This window comes from Apaloderma vittatum, unplaced genomic scaffold, assembly GCF_000703405.1.
Source record: "Apaloderma vittatum isolate BGI_N311 unplaced genomic scaffold, ASM70340v1 scaffold13240, whole genome shotgun sequence".
NCBI lineage: Eukaryota > Metazoa > Chordata > Aves > Trogoniformes > Trogonidae > Apaloderma > Apaloderma vittatum.
This window is the reverse complement of record NW_009694070.1, coordinates 10,009-28,970: the sequence shown is the minus strand read 5'-3', so window position 1 is coordinate 28,970 and position 18,962 is coordinate 10,009. Positions and strand designations below refer to the sequence as shown.

The following is an 18,962-nucleotide window of genomic DNA, read 5'->3' as shown; positions in this document are numbered from 1 at the left end:
GTGTACTTGGCTACAGTAAGATAGTGGCATATTTACCCCAACTGACAGATGCTACTTATGAAAGACCAAAACACGCACACAGAGGGAATGGAATGGATTGCATCATTATTTTTATGTAATACGTCGTTTAAAGCAAAATTTCTTTTCCTTTCATTTGCCAGTTTATTAACCCCCTGGAGATTTCAAAAGCCAGTTTTTAGACTTTCTTCCTTGGAAGGCTCTGGAGAACCAGCTTGTCAGTGTGCTGCTGTGACATTTGCAGGTTTACAGTCTGGGCAGTAGTAACCAGCTTTGAAGAGATGAGTAGGTTTTGAAAAGGTCATGCACAGATCTTGTATTGAGCACTTTACGTCTGCAGATATTCTTGTTTACAAATGTTTTAATTAATCCTTTAACAGCTGCCTCCGCAGGTACTGATAAGATGCATTATTACAATTCAGCGGGTGGGTGAGGTGACACACAGAAGTGCTGCTTGGTCTAGGGTAGCATTGTGAAAACCATTTCCACCAAGTACTGGGCCATGTGTGCTTACCCCTTGATGTCCAAGGATGGCTCACGTTTTTAGATTTTACACCATTTGATCCAGGTCCCATCGCTTTGGGAAGCTAATCCAAATAACCACTCAGTTACTGAGTTAGATGCTCCGTGTCTATGACAATGGATACGTGTTTAATTCATCCGTGTGTATTTACGTTTTAGATAAATGTGATCACATATTTTTTATCTAGTTATCCCTATAGTAATTTTTATGAACATAATTTTTAAAACATAATGTGCAATGATTATTCAATTGGATGGTTGTAGCAGAATTTCTCCTTTTTAGATTTCTGACTGGCTAACCAATTTCCTTGAGCAATATGGTTTTCCACATGATAGATTCAGTTATTTTCCTCAAGAAGATACTGTAATTTTAATTGGAAAGCTTTGACATATTTTGGATCAACTCAGAAAACAAAAGTCAATTTTTCTTTCATTAAAAATCTTGTACAATGGGTGCAAATAGAAATATAAATGGAAAATGAGACACTAGCACTATCTGGGATTTGCTTCAGAGTTTGATTTGCTTGCACATCTTGTAAAGACTGAAAAGATGTGTGGGCTGCATATAATACACATATTACACATCTGTATTACTTAGATATTTTAAACAAGCTCAGTAATGCAAGGGGTTTTTTGTGGGAGGGAAATGTTTTGTGATGTCTTTTTGGGCTTTATCCCCAGCAAAGCCCATTTTAGCTGGGACCTAAATTATGTCCAAGCTTAATATTCCCCACTGGCACATTACCTGTCAGCCTGCAGGTTTATCTGAACACAAAAATGATGCTGCTTTAAATGAAAGGGGTAAAATTAGTTGACCTCTGCAGTGTTGCACGTACAGGTAGGCTTCGATAGCTACGAAGCAATTTTTGTACAGGAGTGCATATAAACTGTACTGGTAGACTTCCTCTAGCTGGGAATTACATAGGTATAAGGGTACATCTGACAGATACAGTTATTCAGACACTTTCTCTAGACCCTCAAGGAGGTTCTGCTCCTAGGGATGTGAAAGTATAATGATTATTACCATAAAATTGTTAAGAGTTCTGTTCTTTCCAGCATGCTTGGTAAACATCATTGGTACTTAAGTTGTCACAGTTCTGGCATCAGTCTTGAGACAAATGGAAACGAAAGGGATGTTTCACATATCTTGGGTCTGTAGTTGTGCGCTTTCAGCAGTTTTTTGTAGACTGTGCCTGATGTCCTCTTTTACTCCCCGCTGTGAGAGATGTCACTGTTCCCATCTGCCTGTCCCCATCCTCTACCACAGGTTATCACCAACGAAGGAATTTACAGGAATGTCCTCGCGTTAGGCAGAAATAGCAGTCTTACCCTAAACTACATTATATTGGTCCCATCTAGTTTGGCAGAGTGCTCCTGCAGCGAGTTGAGAAATGCTTACACATCCTGCTTGACTTTGTTGGTTCTTTGGTGGGGCATCAATGGGAAGTTAAGAGCTGATGGCATCTTCCTTTAGCACAGCTGGATATAGAAGATTTCTTTTTGTAGCCTCAGTTACTTTTTTCCTCTTCCAAAGGCAGGTTCCAGCTTTCAGAGCTACAAACACAAACGAGTTCACTAAATTAAATCTGAGAAAAGAAGAGAATGGTTGAAAGTCTAGATGCTTCAAAAAATGGTCGACCTGGTATGACCTACCTCTAGCTCTGAGTTCCAGTGCTGTTTGTATGGACGGTTTCCAATATGCAGTAGTAATTTTAACTCCATTATGTTCTGTCTAGCCTTTGTTGAAACATTAGAAGAATCTTAGCAAAGTTACAGTATTATAGCGACTCAGATCATCAAAACTAACAAGGAAATGTCTGTTTCTTTGTGTGTAAGTACAGATGTGGCTGACTGGACTTTCGCATTGCCCTGACCAAACTCAGAGAAAAATCACAAAAAGCATTTTACTTTTTATCGACTGCTAAATATTGTGTAATGCATAATTTTTGTCATGTAATTACTGCATGTTCACAACAGATTCATGATGCAAAAAACTGAAGCTGTGTTTTTGTGTGTTTCTTTTTAGTTCATGCAAAGGGGTTTGGATTCACAAACTAAAAAACAACTAGAAGAGGAAGAAAAGAAGATAATTAGTGAAGAACACTGGTATCTTGATTTACCGGATCTGAAGGAGAAAGAGTAAGTCTGCACCGTTTTGTACTTCTTATAGTCATTGGATTGTTGTGGAGTGGAAACAGAATATACATGTTTTTTCCTTTAAAAAAAAGTATTGTTAATAACAAATTAACAGAAGCAGAAATAGTGCCAGATGAGTATAACAGGATTTTTTATTACTTACTTTCAGGGACGTTCTCAAGGTTGCCTAGTGCAGTTTGACCTACTTTCATTTCTTCTATGGGTTGTTTTCTTTCACTCACACATTGTTCTAGATGCATGTAATTAGTTTCTTTCAGGCGGAGACCAATTCATTCATTACTGCTTTTCCCCTTCGTTTCAAAAAAGAAGTTTGAAACCCTGTGTTAAGTAATTCAGCCCTGATCACACGGTTAGGTCCATTCAGAACAGTTCTGCCTTCTCGAGTCCAGCTCACTTCAAATCCTGTTTTTGAAATAGGAGAGAGAATGGTAAAAATAAAGGAAGGCTTAGCTAATAAGGATCCTGCTATTTAGAAAGGTGCTTTAAATAGCAAGAGAGCTACTTTTAAACTTGCTTGATTTTTGTCCTTTCAAAAGAGGACAAAAATTCTGTTGAGGGAGAGCACATATAATTTTTAAGAAGCTGGGATCCAAGGAATTAACTGTAGTTGAATAAGGTCATTGATAAATGCTTTTCTATTACTGTTAGTGGATAGGACAAAGAGATATTTGGGCTTCAGTTGCAGCAAGGAAGGTTCAAGTTGGACATTGGGAGAATTTTTCTAACAGTAAGGCTATTGAAGCACTGGAATATATTGCCTGAAGAGACACTGGATTCTTCATCATGGAAAGTCTTTTGAGGACAGGTTAGATGGACCTCTGCTGTTCATGGTACATGTTTAACTGATCCTGCCTTGAGGGAAGAAAGGGAGCTTGATCTCTTCAGCCCAACTTCCTATGATTGTAGGAGTTTATTTTACATGGGAGATGAAGAGGATGAGCGAAGAGGTGCATATGTGTGTGAGGAAAAGAAGGATGGAACAATTCACGGAAGTACTTTTATCTAACGTGTATTACGAACGCCTCAGGGTCATGTTTCTTTTCTCGCTCCATGCTCATTAAAAGAGGAAAAATGAGGGAGAAAGGGAAAATCTTTCTCTTCTGAACAGAGAATTACAGTGTTTTATATCCTGACAGACTCAACTAATGTCAGGTCTAGCATCACAATGAAAAATTAATTAGAAGCTTTTGCTGGTGTAGTAATGCCACCTGGAGAGTGATATTTATGTGGTATTTTTATTCTGGCAAAAGCATTAATGTAGGTGGAATTATACCAGCAAAGGGTGCTTTTTGTCAGGAGAGTTAATTTTGCTTGTGGAACTGGCACAGCTTTACTGGCAAAAAGTATTCCTTTGCACTCCAAGCGTCTTGTATTGAGAGATTTATCAGAGCAATTAAGCTTCAGAAAGTAGTTGATGGTTTAAAATACACTGTGGTTTTGTTTATTGGGGGGAGAGAAGACAGCAAAATGCCTTTTGCATTTGTTTAATTTGGTATGTTAAAGCACACAATTTGACAAAATGCTGGGTTTGGGGTTTCATGCAGGAGCTTTATAATAGAAGAGAGGAGCTTTATGCAATGTGAGGATCTACTTTATGGCAGAATGTCCTTCAAAGGATTCAATCCAGAAGTTGAGGTACTGTTTAAATGTTCTGTTTTGATGTGCTCTCGCATTAGGATCTAAGCCCTTTGGCGATGGGGATTTGAGTGTTCACACTGCATGCTGTTTGGCCTTTGCAGCACCTTCCATAAATCCTCCCGTGTACAGAAAGTCCATGATTCAAACCAAAATGTTGATCAGTGCAGCATCTGGTAAATAGAAGCTTTAATCTCCTTGTGTTGATGCATGACTCCCGCAGATTTTCCCTCCCTGAAGTGAGCAAACTGTCCCACATGCTGCTCACCAAAACAATAGCTCACTTTTCCTCCTGCCATTTAATTTAGAGTCCAGTCCTACAAACATTCAACTCTGCTTATTCAACACTTGCTTCTTGTATAAGTAAAGGCTTCCTGTTCCAAAGTAAAAATTCTGGGCAAGAGGGTCTTTGATTTCTTTCTGGAATGTTTTATGCTGATAGAACTAGACTGAGGTAGCAATAAAAATGCTACCACTGAACTGAAGCAAGAGGATGAAGGCGTGAAAGACTACAAGGTGTGCAAAAAGGCTATGCAAAGTGATTTACTGGGGAATTCTTTTAGTGATTTTTGAACTTACTCTCACTGTGATGTGGCATATTATTGCTTCATGGTTTTTACTAGTAGTTTATTGTAAACCCTTGCAAGTACTTTTCCTTCTTAACAAAACCATTTCAAGGACAATGTGCTAAAATTGCAATGAAAAATTAGAATCACAGAATGGTTTGGGTTGGAAGGGACCTTCAAGATCATCTAGTTCCAACCCCCCTGCCATGGGCAGGGACACTTCCCACTAGACCAGGTTGCTCAAAGCAGGGGGCATCCAAAACTGCCCCGGGCAACCTGTTCCAGTTAATTATGATCAGGGGGCCAGTTAGCTCAGTCAGTTGATCGTGGTGCTAACAACGCCAAGGTCACGGGTCCCATTTGGTCCCCGTGTGTTGCCTGATCTAGTCAAGAGGTGGCGTCCCTGGTGACAGGGAGGCTGGATTAAAATGATCTCTAAGGTCCCTTCCAGCCCAGGCCATTCTGTGATTCTATCTAATTCTCTGATCACCTGAAGACACCTGGTGTGCCCTTGAGGATGTTTGAATAGTACAATTCATTGAAAACTGCATCTCTGTGTTGTGTCTTTTCCCAAAGGCAAACTCTAAGCTCAGCTTAGCAGCCTTTTCTTCATGAGTTTTTGTAACAGTATGCTCTAGCCTAACAGGGAAGAGCAAATAATTATTAAATTCGATTCTTCCCGTTTATGAGTTTCTCCTACCAGTGAATTTTGGCATAGTTGTCATTGTGTCAGAGTTATGTGTTTAAGCTATTCCTTACTTTGTTTTCAGAAGTTAATGATCCAAATGAACTCTAAGGGCAAGGAAAAAGAAATTGAAGTGGATGATAAAATGGAGGCTGATGTGTCAGATGAAGAAATGGCCAGAAGGCAAGTTATATTTTATGACATAATCAATATTAGCTAGGAATATGATGTGTTACTGCATTGTGTGTGGGAGAAGAAACACAAAAGCAAACAAACAAAATTAAAAAAAAACTCACTCACAAGACATATGGTACTTTACAGGACTGTTTTTCCAGTTCTGGTGTGTATTCTTGGTGGAATCTCCATCACTTTTGGGGGTAAAATATCTTACAGGGCTTTTCTGCCCTTTGATATACAGACACTCCTTGCTAATTCCCTCCTTGTTCCACGTTGCTAACAACTCCAAACTGTCGGAATTAATAATAATGGCATAAGTGATCATTTAGTATTTGTGCTTCATAAGCTTCTGATGACCAGATTTCTTACACCACTTAAATTGCTTTTTAGATTTATTATTTCTTCCATTGAAATTTTCCCTGATTTTAGTAAAAGCTGTAATTTTTTAATTATCATTACAGATATGAAACATTAGTGGGAACAATAGGAAAGAAATTCCTGAGAAAGAGAGACCAGCGTGTACTCCAGGATGAGGATGAAGATGAAGATGGGAATAGTAACACAAGACCTAGCAAGAAAGCTAAGAAAAAATTCTTAAAACCTCAGGATTAATGTCAACCGCACAACTGGAGCTAAGAGAAATGTTACCTACCAAATATAGTATCACGAACTGGAGATGGTTTGGAGTTTTTGCTATTTAACATAAAGGCTTTGTAAATCCCAGTCTGTTCTCGTTGAAATTTCCACCATCCACATGACAGACACTTTTCGAAGTGGTTGTGTGTAGAATGGATGTCATACATCCTTTCCTCTCAGCAGTTTTTTAATGTGTGGAGCATAATCCCATCCGTCTTTTTAAATGTTGTGCATAACGAAATCAAGTGTCACATGCAGTCAAGAGCAACAGTATTTACAACTTGAGATAGCATCTGAAAGAAGTATCTGGAGTAAAGACGAGCGTGTCCAATCCAGTAAAGCAATTCAGCTTTCACTGCTTTTTTTATTTCGAAAATGAAACCCTTTTCTGTCTTCAAACTGAAAAAAAAATCAGCAGAAATATGTCTTTTTTTTTTTTACTGTGCTAAAAATAAGATGGGCAAGGAGCAGAGATATAAAATCCATCTTGTTGAGTTTTATTTTATATAAAGCATATTTAAAAATGGAGGGATTTGTAGTATTTTTTTTTTTATAGAGCAAGCCAAATACTGGGCAATGTTTACAGTTTGACACTTGAACAGATTGTGAATCTTAATTTCTATCTTCCAGAAGAAGTTTGATAATCTTTCCTCTTTTTCAGCAAAAAAAAATAATAATCCAATATTGTAATTATCCCAGTCTTGTCATGAAAGAATAATAACGACTGAGAAACATACTGAAAGCTTAATAAAAACTGGTTTTTTGTGGTTAATGATTGTGGTTTAGCTAATTTAGTGTAAAATTGATGCTTGATACACTCTGATATAAGAAGGGATCCTATTTTTTGCTGGCCATGGGTGTCTCCAAATATCCGTTGACTTCTCTTCTTCTGTTTAGTGAACAATGAAGCCATCTGAAGTAATGTTAGGACAGCAACATCATGGTTTTGGACAGTCAGTCCTCTGGGCCTGTTGAAAAATGTCAGCGTGGTCTTGTCTAAAATCATAACAGTTCTCTGTATTTTGGCTTTTAACAAGAAATAGTTCTTTCTATTACTTAATTTCCCCCATGACATGACTAAGTTACTTAGCCTTAATGCTGACTCTGGAGAAAGAGGAATTTGTTAAATTGAAGCAAGTAGTGGCCACTGTGTCACGGACACGAGAGGTTTGGGGGTTTTTTTGGTCTTTTTTTAACAACTCAGTGAAGCAAGACAGGAAACTCAATTATGTAAAGAAAAAGACTGTGTGTCTGCTGTATTTTGTGTGTGATATACGAGCTATAATCCATATATCAAGAGCACCTCATTAGATATTCAAGATGGATCACACATGGGAAGAGAAATACACTTTTAACCTAGTAAGAGGACCTCATACGGGAGGAAAGTCTGTGATGCATGATCTGAGATAGTTTTTCAGAGCTAATTAAATGCTGCTGGTTCAATTACTTAAAACCTGATCATATATTATTGCTAGCTGAAAAGAAGTTAATGATGGCAAGACGTTTTTCTTCCCATGGAAGATGTGACCTGAGCTAAGAAATGATTTATTGTTGGTCATCACTAGAAAAACTCTGAATATATCCCATTATTCTTTCCTGCTCGTTAGTAGGAAAATGATTCCCCTCTATCTGAACACATTTCTGCAATGGAGAGAGAATTTCTGCATAGCTGTGCTGCTGGATAGCTGAGAGGGGAAGATGCGTTGCACTGAACCACCAGCAACCAGGAAATGTCACTGCAGTTGCCCACCCTGAGAGATGGTGGATTGGAGAAGGTGCCAGTGGTGTCGTGTACAGGAGCTTTTGGGTAATTTTGAGAAGAATTAGAGGGTCAGAGGAATTTCAGGTGAAGCCAAGGCTCTGCTCAGGGAACTCTGTTGCATTGCAGAGTTCTGTTCAGTCAAATGGACGGGGTGGAATTTTGCACAGTTAAAGGGGAGTCTCCTGTACGTTGGTCCTTAATTTCATGTCTTTTCCTGTGGGATGGCTGGAAATATGAGTGCCGTGGTGTGTACGTAAGAGAGTGAGTGAACGCTAAACAGCTTCCTAGAAAATCCATGATTTTGTAATTCGGGAGTGTGGAAGAATGTTCCTCTGTTTCTAAAAATGAAGAAAGTTTAGATTTTGGTTTATTGTCTTTAAATCTGGGTGCTATGATGTTCACATTTAGCTGGTGGCTGGGTGAGCTATTGAAATGCTACAGTAAGACCAACTACTAAATTTTAGCACAGTCTCTTATTCATGACCTTTTAAAGCACCAGTCATAGTGCATCATTATGAGCAAGATAAAACTAAAAATCAGCGCTATGTGATTTTTTTAATGTACTTAAAGTGCCCAAAGTTACAAGCAGGCATTTTATGATGGGATGATCTGAGATACTCATCTATATTTCCAACCTTATAAATACATATATATTTGTATATAATGTATGTATTATAAGTATGCCTCTAGCTTCCTATCCAGGGTAGAAGCATTCTGCTGTATAAAATCTGTGCTTGAACTGCTCTTGACAGAGATGTAAGCGTAGCAGTGAAATATTCGTAATGCCAACCTACATTAATTCAAGCTTTCTTGGCTCCGACACAGTCTCAAATGCCAATGCATTTTCATCTGCAACTTTCCTCAGCTGTAGAATTTTCCCACATGGTTGTGTTTCTAAGTGAAAAGCGTTTCCTATTTGAGAACAAAGGCGAGTTGGAATAGGCAGTAAGCATTTCTGTTAAGGAAAATGGCTACTTGCAAAGTTTAATGGGTAAAGAGTTATCAGACACCCAGCAGTGTTTGTACGTGTTACACTAAGGTACCTATTAAAGCGAACAAAGCAAAGTATGTGTTGGAGTTCGTGCTCCCTGACAGCTCACGGTGTTAAGTTTAAGCAAGTCTCTTGTCAGGTGAAGTTTTGTCCCTCCCTTTGACAGAACAACAGTGTTTGCTTCTGTAATAACTGGTGATGTTGGAAACATGTAAGTATTGAATGATTTAATCTTTTTTGCTGATGTTTCTTGTTTTGTTACTTTTATTCTGCTTAGTGCTAGGTCTCAAAAAGTCCAGGACCAGAGTCCAGCTGAAATGAGCCACCCTGTGTCCTCCCTTTAGTAATGCATGAGCTGATTAAACTTTGATTCTCTGGGGAGGGGGTAGGATGTTCATGGAGTTTGAACTGTGTTTCTTCTGTTATGTGTCTTGTTTTCTACTAAGACACTCCATTACACAGTTCCGCTGTCGCGGGTGGCTGTCACTGGGCATTGCATGAGTAATGGGTAGCTGGGCTGGGATTCTGGGGCTTAATCCAGCATTCAGACTTAAAAATAAATTGTCTTGTCCTTCTGTTAATTGGAATAACATGCTTTTAAATTGTATTTGGAATAAGACAAGTCCTGGGTGGGGGTTGTAAGAGTTTGTTCTGCTTCGTTTCAACAACAGTCAAGCTTAAGCTCTTACTAAGCCTTTCTCAGAACAAAGCATAATGGCAGTGAAGGATGTCATACATGCCATGGTTTTTTTTCTGCATGTGAATGCAAGTGTCTCTGAGAGCTGACTTGGTTGTTTCTTTTCTTTTGAGTCTGGGAGAGCATCTGCCTTTGTCATGGTTTAACCACACACGCAAGCAAAGCAAAACAAGGAATTCCTTCACCACGTCCCACCAGCAGGCAGCTGTTCAGCCACCTCCAGGAAAGCTGGGCCCCATCATGTGTAACTGACTTGGGAGGACAAACACCATCCCTCCAAGTGTCCCCACCTCCTTCTTCTTCTTCCCCAGCTTTATGCGCTGAGCATGACGTCATGTGGTGTGGAACATCTCTTGCGTCAGTTGCGGTCTGTGGTCCCAGCTGTGTCCCCTCCCATCTGCTTGTGCCCCCCCCAGCCTCCTCGCTGGTGGGGTGGGCTAAGGAGCAGAAAATGCCTTGGCTCGGTGTGAGCCCTGCCCAGCAGTAAGGAAAACATCCTGGAATTATCAAAACTGATTTCAGCACAAATCCCAAACACAGCTCCCCATACCGGCTACTATGAAAAAAAAATAACTCTATCCCAGCCAAAACCAGCACAGCCTTCTCCAGTAATGCCTTTTTAATGGAATCCCAGCATGAGGCCTCTGGTTTAGTTTGGTTTTCTTTGATTTTACACCATTCTCATCTTAAGCCTTTGAGACAGTTTAGGTCTGGCATTCATACCTCAATAACCTGCTTTCATCAGCTTTTGGGGAGCTTTAGTAAACTGTGAAACTGTTCCTCAGGTGTACGTGTTGACATTTCTTTATGTGATCTGATGTTGCACAGTGAGAACCTGGTTATAATTGTTAAAATGAGGAAAAATGCACCTCAGAGAGTGGTTATCAACAGAGGCAGCCAGAAGGTTGAAGCTTCAGTTATTGGCAGCCCTGTAGATCTTTAGTAAGGACTGAATAGTAGAAGAGGTATCTGGGTTGAGTGCTGTCATTGCAAGCACAGTTTAAAATGCCAACATGAGTCTGCAGACTTGCCCAAGAAGCCCTTGCACACCATCACCTGAGTAATTACCCGGGAGCAAGAGCAGGAACATCTCTGGAGAAGAATGGAGGCAAAATAACAAGCCTGTTAATGGCTGTCCTCAAGGCAGCAGCACCAGAAAACTGTAGTTCATTGCATTGAGAAATACAGTTTGTGACCTGGGTGAATGCAGCTGGGAGTTTCTGTCAGGTAGAATGAACATGGTGAGTGTTTCGAAGCTTGTAACCTTCCCTTGTAACAGTCATGGGGAATACCTTGGTTTGATCAATCATCTAGAAAGGGGTAAAAAATCTTAATGAGACCTTAGTATGAGAGAATAATATGAGGAAAAATTAGAGAAAACAGTCCTTAAGTTCCATTAATTATAGAAAACCTTCCTACCTCCTAGATCTCTCGGTGTCCCTTGGTTCCTCATCCCAGGCCATCGCGTGCACCCAGTCCATCAGCTGCCACCACGGGTGGTCAGCAGGGGAGAGCCACCACATGCTGTGGCCAGCACAGAGCTGCTGGGACCAGTAGGGGAGGTGACCACTGGTCCTCCTCCCCCTTCTCAGTGACCTTATTCTTCCTCAGCCTACGAGCTCTTTTTCCAGAAACCTGTAGGAACTTACCATCTCCAGCACTGCTGACAAATTTGTTCATATTGGCTGTTTTGGCTCAAAAAGTTTGTGGTGGGGTGGCCGGCACATCAATGACGTGATTGAACAGACCTCATTTACTTCACAAATGGGGTGTGCAGGAGTCATGCAGCTGGGAGGGGGGAGATTGTATTTACAGTGTTGCTTTTTGTCTTTATTTTATTTATTTTCAGGTATACATTAAGCAGCATTTGTGAGATTTATAATCATATGATGTGTTTGAGCAAAAAGATGCACTGGCAGTGGGAGGAATCAACATTTAACCTATACTCAGGATTCTCATAGTTTAGGGAGAAAGGGTGTTTTTCAGTACTGTTTTTTTAATGCATTTGAGAATACTTCCTCTTTCTCAGTGGTTTCCTTGTTTTAAAAAAAATATTTAAAAAACGGGAAGTGTGATTGTGAAATAATTCTGAAGAAGGGGATTCCTTTAGATTTGATTGGCTTCTTCATTTTTTTTTTCACTTCAGATGAATGAACTCACTGAACCTTATGGACCCCCATATTTGCTGTACACAAAGAGGGCAAAATTAAGGGTATAGTGGGGTCAGCTTAATGGTTCTACCTTTGCAACACAAGTAACTTTCAATGCTAAAAATCCAAAATTTCTACCCTTTCGGAGATAGAAGTAAATCTAAGCCAGCTGTGATCTTTAAGCACTATTCACACTTTATAGGATGATTATGTATTAGAAGCGAAGCTTGTAGGTATGTCCTCAGAGACCATCGGCCACAGTAATGCTGTGATATATACAATTTGCATCACCATAAAAACATACATACCAAAAATTACATTGGGCAGTTAACTGCAGCAATGGCAAGAGGGAAGCACCTGACAATACTTTTCATTTTGTACGACATTTTTCTGACAGTGAAAGGATTTATGCCTTCTAATGCTTCTTTCAAAGACATTGTTTTACTTATATTAAAGGTAGAGAAATGAGATGAGTTGCAAGGGGTTATATCTTCAAGTTTTAAATGTGTACTTCAATGTTTAAATGCTTGCAGATGCATTTTCTCCCTATAATAACCACAGAAAATGTGTTGGCAGCATATCACGATTAATAATCCATACTCCTATTTATGTGCTGTAGGGACTCCAGAATTCCCCAGACAACTTTATTATCCAAGTTTATAACCAGATTCAAATCAGAACCTACATTTGTGCCAAATATTGAATTGCAGTCATCTCACAGCAAATAATTCTATCTACCCGAGAGAAGAGTCTTAAATTCTTGACTTTTCCGAGAATGAAATTCACTGTAATCTGGTATTAATGTGTTTTTCCTTCAATCTCCTGCAAAAGAATCACATAATCTTACAGTAGTGATTGCGCAGGCAGTGGAAGCTACTGCAGATACGTAGCATTACTGTAGGTTTTTCTGGCCATCTAGATGGTATAAATTCCTTTGATGTTAATTGGGACAAGTTTTTTATCTAGGGTTATGTTGAAGTTCTCTTTGAGTGTCTTTTCCACCTCTTCATCTTCGAGAGTTACAAATTCTACCAGATCCGTATTTTCCTTGTAGTTGTACGTGGTCTTGGTGAGTGTCCACCCAATTAGCGCATGAAAACCGTCGGTGGTCTGGAGGGCACAGATGGACTTCTTTGTGAAGAGGGAATCTGGAGACGTCTGAAGGTACGTGCACTGGTAATAGAAATCTTCCACTGTCCGTGGCTCCAGGCTGAACATATAAACCTTCCGACACTCTTTTTTCTCCAGGAGATCAGAATTAGAGAAATTTTGATTGGGGACATATTGTTTCCGTCTTAGTTTCTCGAGGTACCAGATGGCATTTATTTCTGTGAAGCGAAAGACACCGGGAGCCTGGGGCTGGTCTTTCCCTGACACAAGCTCCATCGGTTGCCACATCTGATAGGATACGCCAAAGCCTCCGTCAACAATATAGACTTTGCCATCGATAACCACCTTTACAAGGAGGTGGGTCATGAGGTTGGCGTACGCATTTTGCTGTGGATTGAACACGTAGGCTCCCAGAAAGCTGGCGTCGTAACCCAGGCGCTTCAGGACCCATCCCAAGAGCTGGTTGTTCTCCATGCACCACCCACCCCGCTTCTTCCGCACGATTTTGTTATAAACATGCTCCAACTCCAACGTAATTTTCTCCCCACAATGGATGCTGAGGTTTTCGAAGGGAACAGCACGGATGTGGTGCTGGAATATATCGGTCAAGGTTTCCAGATCTTGTTTTTCAAGGGAACCTTTATAGCCAGTTCTCGTAAAATACTCTTCAAGGTTCATGTCACCTGTAAAGGAAGGAATTGCATTTTGGTTTTGTTTCTTTACATCAATGATTTATGATGCTGTGGAAAACTGCCCAAGCTGCTGCCAGTGAAGTGAACCTCATCTGAGAGGTTTTTAAAGGTAACAAGTATTCATATGAAATGGTTCCCCGAGCAAAGAAAAGCAGTGCACATGAGGGTTTGCTCTTTGCCTTAAGAGTCATCCCTACGGGGCAGAGCTGATGCAATTCCAGCTTGATATGTGGTGGCTGTGAACCAGGGATTTGTTGTATTTGCACTGTACCAGTGGGGTTAAGAAGAAATGTAAGCTCATGCCAGGGAGTGTTGAGGAGGGTTCATGAAAACCGGTCTAAAGCCACTGTTCAATGAAAGAAATGTCAGTGGGGGAAGCGGTGTCATCTGCTACTTGGAGGGAGGATAATTTGAGCCAGGATTCACATGTTCTTTTCATAAGTCTGCCACTGAGCTATGTAATGGTAAACGAACTGCTCGTTTGGTACACCTCACTCTTGCACCACTTACAAAAAGTGAAAATGGTACTCCCTGCACATTTTGGAATGTGTCAAGTTTTATTCAGATAATTGTAACTGAAAAACAGTCTCCGACCTTTGCAAGAGTCTCAGACCACTGAGTCTCTTCTCTGCTGAGTGTCGCACACACTCAGTTTGGTGTTGGAATAATAAATCTGAATGGAGGCAAGTGACCTAAAAGTCAAAGAGCACATCTCCATTCCCCACCATGCCCTGAAAACAGGCATAATGTGCTGTAGATCGTCCGCTTGGATCTGGAGCTGGGCACAAAATGATTTGAAGGCTTGTACCTTTGCAAAGAAAGTGCTAAACATTTCAGCAGCCTGGAGTTACTGCAAATATTTAGCTTCCTGACAGACCACAAAGCTACTTGGAAATCTTTTGTGCTTACAGTAAGCTGAGGTTTAATATGAGCGACTCAGGAAGACTATTGTATTCAGATAAATTCAGCGGTGAACCGTTGAATGTTTACTGCAAACTAGAATTTCTCAAGATGATTTTCAGTGACAGATTCATGATGTGCATATGCATGGTATAGAAGCAGCTGTCCAAAGTGAATGGAGAGCCCTGTGAAAAACCGCATGTTATCCTCTACAGAAGGGAATTTAGCTTCCAGTGATATTTAAGTGTATTGTTGGAGGATATTCTCAATGTAGTATTTGTTAAGTAGAACATAAGACTGCTGGCACTTTTTTCTTTTGATTTGCAGAATCCAAGTCTATCCAATCCTACCCAGTCAAAATTCTGAATGATAAATAGCTCACACCAGCATAAAGCTGGTTCTCGAGGTTATGTCATTTGTAATTTCTCTCCGCAGCTCCATAATATGATTGATCACCATTAGATCTTGGCTGCAGGAGATGAAAGCTACTGATGAAAGTTCTTTTGAATTGTGAGAAGATCAAATGAAAAGCTGGATACGGAAAAGGTAGTCCCATGGATGTGGCTATGATTTATGCAGAGAAAAACATCAGCAGAAGGACTTTGAAGAACTATTTCTAAATGTGCAAATGAGAGTGCTCATACAAAAATATTCCTTACCAGGACTATACGCACTATTAGCATTTCCACTGCTAAAACGTTATCTGTCTGCCTGTATCGTCAGCATATGGACTTTCTGGGGTACAGAAACCACAGTTTGTAGTTTCTTTTTTTTTTAGGTTGTTTTTAAAGGACTGTAATTTTATTCCCACAGAGCAGAATCTGTCGATTATTAGATTTCTCTTTTACTTCCTTCGCATTTACAATGTTTTATATAAAACTAAAAATCTAAAAGAGTAGCTTCCAAGAGGAGGTTGTAGTTCTAAATTTATATCTACTCTTGTATCTAAACAAAAGCATCTCTCACACTGAAGTGAATCTCCTCCTCAAGAGCGGAAGAGGGAAGAATTAAAATTGCAGTATCACTATTTTGTCCTCTTTAAGAGCCCAAGTTTAGCAGGAGATATTTTTAGCTCTATGTCCATACATTTTTATAACACTTTCCCTAAAGAGAAATTTGCTTATGTTGCCCAGGTCCTTTAACATCATAAAGTAACCATGTGGGGGTTTTTGGAGTTTTTAAGAAAATAAACTTACCTCTTAAGATAGGCTTATGTATTTATTGCTGTATTCACCTTGTGGGTTGGGTTTTTGGGCACCAGCAGTCAGTAAAGCCAGGAGTGGATACAGACTGTGAGGGCTGTCTTCCTCTGTAAGCTCTGCTGATCCTCACTCCTGGATCTTATATACCATGAAAGGGCAGAGTCCACCCTAAATGAATGCACATTTTTGGACTTCGTTGATCCATGAGCAAATTAAACTTTGTTTCTTCTCTATTACTAGATGTTTATGTTTTCCACTGGTTAAGACCAGACTGAACTTGTTTTCCATGTGGAATAATTGCAGTAGATAGTTGCAAATGGCTCTGTAACTTTTTAAAATTATTGTTATTTTGCAAGCCAGCACTTTGCAGTGGAGGATATTCATCTGCTTCCTTGTGGGTGCACTGAATTACCAAGGTGTCGCAGGCTGCATGTTCCCACGCTCTGCGGATGCACAAAATGACCCTTCTTTGCTCTCAAAGGGACTTTTTTGATCTCTTCAAAGCTTCAACTGCAGCAGGTGGTTATTTTGGAGTTACCACCTCTAACAAATACCATTACAACTATCTCTTTGCACAGTGTTGTGTGTGAGAACAAAGTAATGCAGTTCCTCTCTTGGGCCTTCTGCATCTGCAGAATGTTGTGGGGCTACTTATCTAATTCTCTCCCTGTGAGACCGTTCTCTTTGTTTGACAGAGGGAAGGAGTTGGAGGCCACTTTTGAGAAGGCAAAGAGCTATTAGGCTGCATCTGGGAAAGCACAAGTTTTAATCAAACCAGGTGCCCCATGAGCCTGTGGTTGACTAACACAAGTGACCCAGTTTTCCGCATGGCTGAGGACTGATGCTCTTCTGTCACCTCTTTCATGACGCAGCCTGTACACATCCTGATGCCACAGGCATCATCAAGTGTTGTGTTACACGTCACATGCTGTGAAACCACACTGGTGACACAGCTTAACTTCCTGACGCTTTCTTTTGCATCTGCAGTATTACTTTTTTACAGTAGCTTTTTTCGATAGGATGCTGCTTATAATAAATGTGAAGAGTTTTATCTATAATGCCATCATGCCTGCTTGACATTGCAGGAGGCTTGGGCCCCAGGAGTTTAGACTACAATTTGCAAAGGTTGATCCTACCTTGATTGTTTCCATTTTTGATACCAAAAGCCTGATTTTTAAGAAGTGTCAAATCTTCTCAGCTTCTATTGACTTTGTTTCCATTTCACAGACATGGAAAAATCAGACTCAGAGAAATTGAGCACTCAAAATTAGAGGGCTTTTGGGATTTTTTTAAGGGCCCTTGAATAAATAACTCACTTTAAGTCGATTTCTGGTAGGGGAATAGGACTCCAGTCTTTTGCCTTATTTCTTCATAAGCTAATCAGCACCTAATAGTGGCTTATTTTGAGAAAGTCTTAATCTTTCCTTTTCTTTTGAGGTCTTTGAAAGCTAAATTCATCTCAACTTTCTATTTCAGACTGTTAAAGGAAGTGACTAATTTGTAAAACTCTGTTGAAAAGATTGGAAATAATACCTAAAAAGGTTAGTGGTCTTTTGTGTGAAATGGCAAGACAACTTTTCCATCTGTACCGTTTTTGTCTTCTTTGCCACAAAAATATATCTGAAATAAAATGAGATCCAGAGAGGTGGAACAAAATGTTATGGAGTCAAAAAGCAATTTCCATACGAGCAAATCAGAGGTAGTAAGATGTGTCAGTTTCTAAAGAAGGAGAAGCTCAAAAAAAAATACAGTATATGTAGTTAATTAGTGATGTACTTGAATTTACCAGGCTTTGTGATTATCTGACCAGCTCAACTTTAGAATCAGATTAACATTATTCATTAGTCATTAGTCAATTAACATTATTCATTTTTATAGTGGATATTTAAAGACGCTAGCATAGTGCTAGAATTACATCGTATCCACTAAATTCGGTGGCAAGTCACGAACGTTTACAGGCACAAGTTTGTTCTCCAGCACCATACTGAATTTGTCTTTCAGCGTCTTCTCAACCTCTTCATCTGTAAGAGTCGTGATCTGCATCAGGTCCATGTCCTCTGTGTAGTTATACTTCATCTCAGTGAAGGTCCATCCAACTAAGCCATAAACCCCTTCAGTGGTCTGGAGAGTGCAGATTGATTTCTTCTGAAGTATGTTGTCTGGAGACACTTGTAGGTACGTGTTTAGTTCCTGAAAGTCGTTTATATGTCGTGGCTTGAGAGTGAATGTATATATTTTTCTGATATTCCCCGCATATGGAGTATCAGTGAAAGGGACACTTTGCTCAGGAATATAATGCTTCCTTTTCACTTTCTCAAAGTACCAGTTGCCGTTGTCTTCCGTGAAGCGGAAGATGCCAGGGGTCTGGGGTTGATCCTTCCCAGAAATCAGCATCAGTGGCTGCCACATCTGGTAGGCACCACCAAAACCGGCATCTACGATGTAGGGATTTCCCTTGATCACCACCTTCAGTAGGATATGATTCATCTCAGCAGTGTATGTCTTCTCTGCTGGTTCATAACTATTTCCTCCAAGAATACAGACATCATACCCTAATTCTTGCAAGGCCCAAAATAAAAGGTGGTTGGTTTCCAGGCACCACCCACCACGATTCTTTCTCACAATCTTATTGTAAGTAGCTTGCAAATCCAGTTCAATGGGCTCCCCGCAATGCATGCTGAGGTTTTCGAAAGGAATGGCTCGGATGTGATGCTGGAAGATGACTGTTAAGGTTTGCAAGTCTGCATCCTTACAGGACTCATTGTAAGAAATTCTTGCAAAATATTCTTGAATGTTCATTGTGTCTGTGTGAGCAGAAAAATAGCCAGTTACTGTTGTGCGACTCTCAAGGGGTTTACTCCTATTTCTGTAGTATGGGTTAACCAGCCTGCACCTGTAGCCTAGGCTGTTAGTGAGGATTTGAAGGAAACCTGTGCCCTTGATAGGAGATGACTGTGGGCTAGAGCAGCCCGTGACATCTGTATTTCTTTTTAAAAAAAGAGATGAGGTTAGGAGCAGGTGACAATAATGATCTCTCTCTCAGAGGCTGTCTTCAAGCCAGG

At 40.0% G+C, this 18,962-nt stretch overlaps 3 protein-coding genes across 3 annotated transcripts; 1 reads left to right on the top strand and 2 right to left on the bottom strand.

The window, feature by feature from the left end:
- The first annotated feature begins 2,569 nt into the window (after positions 1–2,569).
- Positions 2,570–6,608, top strand: MPHOSPH6 (M-phase phosphoprotein 6). Its single transcript, XM_009866277.1, has 4 exons — positions 2,570–2,679; positions 4,242–4,332; positions 5,669–5,766; positions 6,222–6,608. Exons 1-4 carry the CDS (start codon positions 2,570–2,572, stop codon positions 6,370–6,372), a joined length of 450 nt encoding a protein of 149 aa, XP_009864579.1. The 3' UTR covers positions 6,373–6,608.
- Positions 6,609–12,911: 6,303 nt separating this feature from the next.
- LOC104271560 (arylamine N-acetyltransferase, pineal gland isozyme NAT-10) lies at positions 12,912–13,784 on the bottom strand. The gene has a single exon (XM_009866264.1). The coding sequence runs from the start codon at positions 13,782–13,784 to the stop codon at positions 12,912–12,914; it is 873 nt and encodes a 290-aa protein (XP_009864566.1).
- Positions 13,785–17,811: 4,027 nt separating this feature from the next.
- Positions 17,812–18,699, bottom strand: LOC104271553 (arylamine N-acetyltransferase, liver isozyme-like). The gene has a single exon (XM_009866253.1). It carries the CDS (start codon positions 18,697–18,699, stop codon positions 17,812–17,814), a length of 888 nt encoding a protein of 295 aa, XP_009864555.1.
- Between the last annotated feature and the right edge of the window lie 263 nt (positions 18,700–18,962).

Coding starts and splice junctions, on each gene's coding strand:
- MPHOSPH6 (XM_009866277.1), top strand. CDS start 2,570: ATGCAAAGGGGTTTGGATTCACAAACTAAAAAACAACTAGAAGAGGAA. Junction 4,333..5,668: donor GATTCAATCCAGAAGTTGAG/GTACTGTTTAAA, acceptor CTTTGTTTTCAG/AAGTTAATGATCCAAATGAA. Junction 5,767..6,221: donor GATGAAGAAATGGCCAGAAG/GCAAGTTATATT, acceptor TTATCATTACAG/ATATGAAACATTAGTGGGAA.
- LOC104271560 (XM_009866264.1), bottom strand. CDS start 13,784: ATGAACCTTGAAGAGTATTTTACGAGAACTGGCTATAAAGGTTCCCTT.
- LOC104271553 (XM_009866253.1), bottom strand. CDS start 18,699: ATGAACATTCAAGAATATTTTGCAAGAATTTCTTACAATGAGTCCTGT.